Source organism: Tursiops truncatus, chromosome 16 (genome assembly GCF_011762595.2).
Source record: "Tursiops truncatus isolate mTurTru1 chromosome 16, mTurTru1.mat.Y, whole genome shotgun sequence".
In the NCBI taxonomy this organism is placed as follows: domain Eukaryota; kingdom Metazoa; phylum Chordata; class Mammalia; order Artiodactyla; family Delphinidae; genus Tursiops; species Tursiops truncatus.
This window is the reverse complement of record NC_047049.1, coordinates 27,034,148-27,042,898: the sequence shown is the minus strand read 5'-3', so window position 1 is coordinate 27,042,898 and position 8,751 is coordinate 27,034,148. Positions and strand designations below refer to the sequence as shown.

The 8,751-nt window shown below is 56.4% G+C and overlaps 1 protein-coding gene across 3 annotated transcripts; it reads left to right on the top strand.

Annotated features, from left to right (window-relative positions):
- The first annotated feature begins 115 nt into the window (after positions 1 to 115).
- SFXN3 (sideroflexin 3) lies at positions 116 to 8,437 on the top strand. Of its 3 annotated transcripts, XM_073794062.1 has the most exons (13): positions 116 to 343; positions 430 to 519; positions 1,117 to 1,291; positions 2,458 to 2,621; positions 3,284 to 3,458; positions 3,803 to 3,897; positions 4,234 to 4,309; positions 4,695 to 4,780; positions 5,002 to 5,129; positions 5,290 to 5,339; positions 6,204 to 6,253; positions 6,736 to 6,783; positions 7,056 to 8,437. In XM_073794062.1, the coding sequence occupies exons 4-13, from the start codon at positions 2,461 to 2,463 to the stop codon at positions 7,150 to 7,152; spliced, it is 966 nt and encodes a 321-aa protein (XP_073650163.1). In that variant the 5' UTR covers positions 116 to 343; positions 430 to 519; positions 1,117 to 1,291; positions 2,458 to 2,460; the 3' UTR covers positions 7,153 to 8,437. The 3 variants fall into 3 exon arrangements, with proteins under 3 accessions (XP_073650163.1, XP_073650164.1, XP_073650162.1); XM_073794063.1 differs by lacking the exon at positions 430 to 519; XM_073794061.1 differs by lacking the exon at positions 116 to 343 and having other exon boundaries at positions 381 to 519.
- Positions 8,438 to 8,751: the final 314 nt, after the last annotated feature.

The window sequence follows — 8,751 nt, the reverse complement described above, 5'->3', positions numbered from 1 at the left end:
CTTGGGTGCCCCGGTCGGCCGTTTGTAATCTGGGCTGGGGCCTCTGTGTTCTACTCGCTCCAGTTCGAGTTCTGGTGCCCCATCCCGCACCGCGAACTTAGGCCTTTGGTCTCACTCAGCTCGCCCAGCTCCCGCTACCGGTTCAGCGCAGGGGAGCCCAGAACCACGTCTTCTCCAAGCCAAACCAGCTACCAGGGCTCATGGAATTGCCACCCCTCCGCGGTCACCCTTGAGGCCTCAGCGAGGGAATGCCACCTGGGCAGAGCGGGGCGTGAGCCTGCGGTGGGCAGGAGCGCGGGCTGGCACCTGGGTGTGCAGCACGCATGCTCTGTATGGTGACTGGGTGAGTTGGGAGTGTGTGTGTGTGTGTTTGAGCGCTGCCCTCATATGCATCCTCCTATGTCAGAAAGTGTCTCTCTGGCCACCCAGTTCTGGAAAGGACGCAAGGCAGGGAAGCTGGTTCCAGGACACTAGAAGGAGGAAGACTCTTTCTGATCCACTTTCTTGATGCAGACAGAGGTACCTTGAGCTTTCTGCCCCTTCACATCCGGGGCAGGGACTGTGGCCAGGGTCTGTGATGCAGGGGTAGGGATTGGGGCATAAGGAAACTGGGGACTCAGTGGAGCTAGAGGTTATAGAGGGGAGTATAAAGGGGACTAGGGAGGAGGAAAGGGCTGGGGACACCGAAGAGGCACAGGCACGAGCAGAACCGGACTGTGAAGGGGTGAGAATGCCAAGGTGCTGCGAGAGGACCTTGAGGGAACCGGGGTAGGAGACCAGGGGTCCAAGTAGGCAGAGGCCACTGCCAAGGCAGCCATTAAGTAAACAAGCCGGGCGGTAACCCGAGTCTCTCTGGGCGTACCGTCAGAGGATGCCCCTCCACGCCGCCCGCCTTCGCCCCGGGCACCTAGACCCCCGGTTGTAGAGGCCGGGTGCCTCCCGAGGCCAGCCAGGGGACTGCAAGCAAATGGGGCAGCTCCTACCCTCCTCTCTCGGGTTGGGGACGTGACCAGAACTGATCCCTGAGGTCGGATTGGCTCTGGGAGACAGCGTAGGGCCGGGTCTCAGTGGCCCGGGCTGGGGGCGTCGCCCTTAAATGACACCCATCGCCCCCAGGCTCTGCCAATCCCTGGCCTCGCCGGGCGGATGCGCCAAGGGAGTCCCCGCCCCTCAGGCTGGCGAGCGTCACGCGTGACGTTACCCGTGATGGATGTGAGGGCGGGGGCGTCGCGCGGAGAGGAAGGCGGGACTGAGAGCTGCAGAGGACGGGAGCCCAGGAGCCTAGGAAATCGTGAGTGCCCATTGTGCCGGGCGGGGTTCGGGGGTCAGGGGAGAGGGGCTTGAGGGCTGGAAGTCAGAGAGGAAAGTTGCCTCCGTCCTGCGAGATTCAGCATCTTCGGCTCTAAAGCACGAGGGGAGGTTGGTTGGGGAGGGAATGTGGGGGTGAGACTCTGTATGGTCACACATTCAAGTGTCTGCAACTGATGGATATGAGCTGTGTGTGTGTGTGTGTGTGTGTAAGTAACGGTCTTTGTATGCAGGGCATGTCCACCCTGTTTGCAGGTCTGTGTAGGGCGTGTATGCTGGTGTCTTTGTGTGTGGGTATGTGAATGTAAGTGTGTTAGAGGGGAGGGTGTGTCTGCCTGTGAGGGAGGAAGTGTGGTTGGAGAGAATTAGTCATTCTGTAGGATATTGCCCAACATGGCCAGATGAATGCTTCAGGCTTTCTTCTCTGTGCCGAGTGGAGGGTTCACTCACTGAATCCTGCTCCTTTAGAGGTAGGTAGCTCAGGGAGAGGTGGATGTGTGTTCCTGCCAGCCCTGCCCAGCTAGGGAACAAGGCGAGCCTTGGGCCATACAGTGTGGGCTGAGGAAGATGGGTCTGGAGAGGGGACTGTGCATGCCCACGAGCACACCTGGCTGGCTGGCATCAGAGTCCCCTGTTTGAGATCTGGAATAGGTAAGCCCTGGAGTTGCCAGTGAACCCTTGCTGTCCTCCAGTCAGGGCCTGGGGAGTGAGATGGCTTATGCCATCTTCCCAAACAGCCTTGGGGGTTTGTATGTAGGTCTCAAGGCAACTGGGGCCTAAAGCTGACATCAACGTGGATGTGTAATGCATATAATCTGCATTTCTGTGCATACAGAGCACAAGAGTAGCTGCATGGGATTAGTTGCTGCTCATGCGTCAACCACACACATGTAAATCCTCACTCATGAAAATCTGTATCAGGCCAGAGTGCAAGGACATCTGTTTTCCTGGCCATGTTCTCTAGTGGCCCAGGGGGGCTGGAACATTGCCTAGAACACAGCTCCTCCCCACATCCTTGCTTACCTATCTAGAGTCATCTTGAGCTCTAGAAGGATTGGCAGGGACCAGGGCAGCACCACCAAAGTCTCCCCCATGTGGACCCCTTGGACCCCTCCTTGGAGTCCTCTGACTTTGGTCCCTGCCCTGCAGAAAATGGGTGAGTTGCCCTTAGATATCAATATCCAGGAACCTCGCTGGGACCAGAGCACTTTCCTGGGCAGAGCCCGGCACTTCTTCACTGTGACTGACCCCCGAAATCTGCTGTTGTCTGGGGCACAGCTAGAAGCTTCCCGGAACATCGTACAGAACTACAGGTGACCCCCAACCCCATTTAACACAGGGGCTCATTCCCTGCTGTTAATACAGTACCTTTTGCACCTGTCTCCCCTAACTTGAGCGTGACCCTGTTCCACTCCTCCACCCCTTCACTCCCTTGCCCTCTCGGTTGGAATCACAGACAACTAGGGCACAGAACTTTAACTTAAAGGATTTCAGGGTGTTTGGGTTGAGGAGGTGGTGTCGATATTTGTGGGTAGGGGGCTGCTCTGTGTTTCACAAACCCTGTACAAGGACCTGTCCCACTGCTGGGCCATCCTCTGCAAGGACAGAGGGGCTCAGCTGAGTCCCAAGGAAGTAGGAGGGCAGCCTCCTTGTCTCCAGGAGGAAAAACTCATGCAACACCCCAGCCAATGAGCCATTGACTCATTGGAAACCACCATTACCCAGCATTGACCTAGCATTTGGGCAGAAACAGAAGGGCACCCCTCTTTGTGTGGCTAGAAGGGAAATAGAAATAGGAGCCCTCCCTCTGGCAAGACATGATTCTTCCCCAGAGACAAGTAGTTCCTTTGTTTTGAAATTGGGAGCCAAAGTGCCTGGTCCTCTGCCCAGACTTCCCCTGAGCTGGGTGGGCAGGGCTTGGGAGGGCAGATCTACCCCCTAGAATTGCCTGTCTCCTCCTTGCCAACCTCTGCAGGGCCGGCGTGGTGACGCCAGGGCTCACCGAGGACCAGCTCTGGAGGGCCAAGTATGTGTACGACTCTGCCTTCCATCCGGACACAGGGGAGAAGGTGGTCCTGATTGGCCGCATGTCAGCCCAGGTGCCCATGAACATGACCATCACCGGCTGCATGCTCACCTTCTACAGGCAGGTCCTATTCTGTGTGTCTCCTCCCTGGGTGCTCTGTTCAAGGTACAGTGTGACTTGATGACTAGGCACTTCCTCTCTGGGCCAGTTTGGGCAGAAAATAGTCGGTGGGTGAGAGCTTGCGTTAGAATCCCTTCCATTCCTCAGAATTCAGCCCCCGGGGTCCTCCCACCCCAGAGACAATGGGTGTGTTTGTGTAAGGAGGGTCATGTAGGGGTCACCAGAGCACGTTCTAGGGGCATCAACAGGGCCCCTCCTGAGGGTTTGGGGTTAACCTTTGGGGTTTTATTATCAGTGTCCAAGGATGTGGGACACTGTGGAAGTAAGTGTCTTTGTTCCCTCAGGAAGACCCCAACCGTGGTGTTCTGGCAGTGGGTGAATCAGTCCTTCAATGCCATCGTTAACTACTCCAACCGCAGTGGCGATGCTCCCATCACTGGGGGGTGAGAGCTTGTTTTCAGGGACTCTTCTCCCGGCCCTCCATTGCTCTCTCCTGTTCCCCTGGGCCTATGCAGCCAGTGGCTCAGCGGCCTCCTCTCAGCCTGCCCCCCACTCACTTTCCTGGCCTGACTGAGGGCCTGAGGTCTTCTTGTGTATGCTTTGGGGGACCCAGTCCTCTTCAAGGGTAGGGATTGGGGCTTCCAGACAAGTCTGCCCTGGAGCAGGGGAGACGTTTCTCTGCACTGAGGCCACCCTCCCATGCCTCACGTCCCTGAAGCAAAGAGCCACATGCTGGACTGTTTACCTCCCACCTTGTGTCCTGGCTCTTCCGTCCACAGGCAGCTGGGAACGGCTTACGTGAGTGCTACCACCGGGGCTGTGGCCACGGCCCTGGGACTCAAATCCCTCACTAAGGTAAATCCCCCCCATTCCACTGCCCCCCCTCAGTTCACGCTTTATCTGCCTCCTTTTTCCCTACCACTCCTCCACCCCAACCTACAGGCTCCCCATCTCTCTCCTCAGAGTTCCTTACCACCCCATGGCCCTTAGGGTCACTAAATCAGCGGTCCCCAACCTTTTTGGCACCAGGGACCGGTTTCGTGGGAGACAGTTTTTCCACGGACGGGGGTGGGGAGATGGGTCAGGCGGTAATGCGAGCGATGGGGAGCGGCAGATGAAGCCTCGCTCACTCGCCCGCCTGCCACTCACCTTCTGCTGTGCGGCCCAGTTCCTAACAGGTACCGGTCTGCAGCCCTGGGGTTGGGGACCCCTGCACTAAATGACATCTTTCCTCCCCCAGCATTTGCCCCCGCTGGTTGGCAGATTCGTGCCCTTTGCAGCTGTGGCAGCTGCCAACTGCATCAACATCCCCCTGATGAGGCAGAGGTGAGAGGCCCCAGCTCCGGGCGTGTGCACGCCCAGGGTGCACGTAGGCACACCAGCCAGCCACACGAGCTGCTGGGCCTAGTCTCGGTCTGGTGCTGGGATCCTGGGGTGGGAGAACCAGCCTTTGAATCTAGGCTGTCTGAGGGGACTAGCTGCCCGTGAGAGCATGGCAGGTCAGATTTGGGGCCTGTGATCTGACCCCCACCCCCTTCCCTTCTCAGAGAGCTGCAGGTGGGCATCCCAGTGACCGATGAACAGGGTCAGAGGCTTGGCCACTCGGTGGCCGCAGCCAAGCAAGGAATCTTCCAGGTGGTGACGTCAAGAATCTGCATGGCGATTCCTGCCATGGGTAAGGCAGGGGCGGCTCTAAGAGAAGGGGGTGCCGTTATTCGGGGGGTTTGAGGACTCTGGGGGGAGTGGGAGGAGCTGCAAAGGGGGATCGCCCCTTCCTTAGGGTCCTGACTTTCACTCTACTAACTCCCTCCCTCCTTGCCCTGCTCTCCCCTCAGCCATTCCCCCAGTGATCATGGACACCCTGGAGAAGAAAGACTTCCTAAAGGTACATCACTCTCACCTCTCCCGTCCTAGAAATAGTGGTGACTGGGGGCAGAAGTGACCGGTCCCCAACTTCCTCTCCAACCTGACTTGAGTCTAAGACTTGCTACCTGTTTGCCTCACCCCTGTGCTACCCCTTCCACCTTCATTAATTCATTCAGCAAGAATAAATTGAGCTGGAAGGAAGGAACACTGAGGGTGCAGGAGGAGAAGGGAAGGGAAGGAAAGAAAGGGCTTCTGTCCTGAAGAAAGCTGGTGTCACTCCAGAGACCTCTGACACACATAGGGATGGACTATCACAGCCACGCTTGATATCGTGCTCGTGCTGTCAGCTACAAAAAACATTGAGACACACACACAGGCTCACCCGCATGCGAACAGGACGGAGAAGCAAGGCACAGGGATACAAGCTCTGGCTCATTTGTTGAATCATTTATTCGCAAATATTTATTGAGTGCCAGCCATGTACATGGAGCAACAGATCGGTGGCCTCTAAGGCTGGAGCAAATCAAGAAGGGTGTGCAGAGTAGGAGATGTGTTTGGAAAGGGACAGATTCACGCAGTGGGATGGGAGGGAGGGAGTGGAGGGTTAGAGGAGGCTTCCTGAAGAAAGCAGCTCCTGAAGGAAGTGTGGGAAGCGATTCAGAGAGGTGAAGATGGGCGGTGGGACGCTAGGGAGGGTGTCAGCAAATGGGCCTGGCTGGAGTGCAGGGTGGTGAGTCCCTGTTATGGGACTGGGGGAAAGAAAAGGGCCACATATCAGAGGCTCAAAGGCAGCGCTGATGGGATAGAGCCGCGGTGGGTGAATGTGTAGGGGTGAGGGGGGCCAGGGGACACACACCATTACATTCTCTCTCTCTCCCCACAGCGCCGCCCCTGGCTGGGGGCGCCCCTGCAGGTGGGACTGGTGGGCTTCTGGTAAGTGTGCAGGGAGTTAGCTAGAATGTGTGGGAGTATCCTTTCTGTGGTGGATGTGGGGGGGTCTTATTGCTTTTAAGATAAGATAATTAAGATAATTTAATACATTAAATACATCATACATTCAGCTGGTAGGGGTCTTGGACACCTGTAGAGCATACTGTGTGTGTTAGGAGTGATCTCTGTTCTTGAAGGTCAAGAATCTAGTCGAAGGGGTTCTACATCCACCACGGAAACCATGGAAATATACCTTTTGGTACCAGCCCAGAGTTTCATGCACCTTTAATTCCTGATTCTGTCACTGGCTGTGGCGCTCTGGGTCACTGCTCTGGAGGCTCTTTCCTCGGCCAGAACCTAATGTCATCGTTGGCTTTCATCAGTCTCCACCCCTAGGGGCTGTCTCCAGAGATGGGGTGGGGTGCCGGGAGGGAACACTCTTAGATCAGAGCTTCACAAACCTTTCCAACACTCTTCTCCCTCAGCCTGGTATTTGCCACCCCCCTGTGCTGTGCCCTGTTCCCCCAGAGAAGGTAAGTGTTGCCCCCAGGTTTGGCTGGGGGCTTCAGACAGGTCTCCACGTCTCTGGGAGCAGCTGATTTAGGTTCCTTCAGTGTGTTCCCGGAGGAGGCCTGGCAGGCATTCAGCTTATTCTGGGGGTGGGGGAGTGACAGTGATCTGGGCCTCTGGCAGTCGAAGGAGAAGATTCAGCAACCTGGGAGGAAGAGGGGTGGTGATCGGGGGGCACCCAGCTGAGGGGGTGGGCTCAAGGGACATTCAGCCTGCCTGCGCTGTTCTGTTGCAGCTCCATCCACGTGAGCAGGCTGGAGCCGGAGCTGAGAGCTCAGATCCATGAGCAAAACCCCAGTATCGAAGCGGTTTACTACAACAAGGGGCTTTGAGGGGGCGTCAGCCCCTGGCCTCCTCTCTCACCTCCTTGGGCTGCTGCTTTAGTGGAGCCTTGCCGTCCCTGCCACTTTTCCATCTGCCTGGTACTGGGCGGGGGCCTGGTGTGGGAGCAGCCGTTGAGACCAGCAATCCATTGGGCTGGGAGAGGTGCCCCCGTAGCCTTTTTCTCTCCTCTGATTTCAAAGAGCAGGATCACATGATCCCTTCTGCACTAGTGTGTCTACACATGTACATATGTGATACATGTGTGTACAGGTTGTCCTGGGATGTCCTCATGTCTGGCTTCCCTTCTTGGCCTCCTGTCACCTGCCAGTCGGCCAGGCTATGGGACTTTCTCGCCTAAACAGTTCCACCAGCCGAGTCGTTCCTGATGGAACCTTGCCCCTTCTGGACACAGGAGGAGACCCAGGATCTCAGGACAGAGACTGAGGGACACTAGCAGGCTAAACTGGGCTGAATCCTTCAGATTTCTGCTTCCTGGCTTCCGAAGCTGACTCAGGAACTGGGCTGGCAGAGGATGACATGGCAAGATAAGGGAGGCAGGGGGCTTATCGCATTCCCTACATCCTGGAAGGGGTCATCTCCTCTCCTCTTCTCTGCTAGAACAAAGGAGTGTCAGTGTCCTGTACTGCTCTTGCCATCTCCCCATCTCCCCCACACTGTAGCACGGGCATCTTCAGGCACAATCTTAGGAGTTCTTGGGCCGCAAGACATCATAACCTTAAGTCTAAAGTTACAATCCCAACCCCCTCCCCTAACCAAAAAGCCACAAAGGCAGAGCAAGCATTCCTGTTTAAGAGCCCCCACTGCACCCTCTTACGGAGGGACACAGCGTGGGAACGGTGCTTAAACTCCACAGGTGTCTGAGTGGCTGTAACTAGGACACCTCAAGGGCAACTAGGCCCTGAGCATATGATCTCAAGACAGGGGATTTTGTGTTCCACTGATATTGCTGGACGTTCAGCAGGATCCTGATCTTAGTTCCTTCTCTTGAGGCTTTTTGGCCCTGCTCCCCCACACCCCCACCTCCAAGAGGAGGAAGGGCCCGGCAGTCAACGGCTGGTCCATAGGGGAGGTGGACTTGGGGATGGAATATGTGCTGGTGAATTCACGGAGTGCAGAGCTGGACCATGACTCCAACTCCTGTGACCTCTGGCTGAAGTGGGGTGAAGGCCCCAGTGCGATCCTCTAAGAGCACTTTCTTGCTCCCCCAAACAACCGCCACCAGTAATAAAAGTTATGGTGCCACTGTTACTCAATAAACCGAAAACCTGTCTACTTCTTGATCTTCATTCAATTCTATGTCCTGAGTGTCCAGGAAGAGCTTGCTGCCTGCGGCCTTCCATTCTCTCCCTACAAAGTTCAGTTCTTAGTCTCTTCCCTCCCCTTCTGTAGGGAGCCTCAGCCCCCAGCAGAGGGAGCTCTGAGTATAGAAAAATCAGTCCTCCATCAGCACCCTGAGTACTAAAGTAGGAGGGATGTGGGTAGATTGCCTCCACCTTCTATTCCCTCAGGAGATGGAGTGCTGGCTTCATTTCCTTCTTTTCTGGACGGGGGCGGTGGCGGGGGATGCGGGTTTGCTGATCACACAC

Excerpts from the sequence above, each read along its gene's own strand:
- SFXN3 (XM_073794063.1), top strand. The coding sequence starts at position 2,461 with ATGGGTGAGTTGCCCTTAGATATCAATATCCAGGAACCTCGCTGGGAC. Across the intron at positions 4,310-4,694 it reads GACTCAAATCCCTCACTAAG|CATTTGCCCCCGCTGGTTGG; the intron begins GTAAATCCCCCC and ends TTCCTCCCCCAG. Across the intron at positions 6,784-7,055 it reads GCCCTGTTCCCCCAGAGAAG|CTCCATCCACGTGAGCAGGC; the intron begins GTAAGTGTTGCC and ends GTTCTGTTGCAG.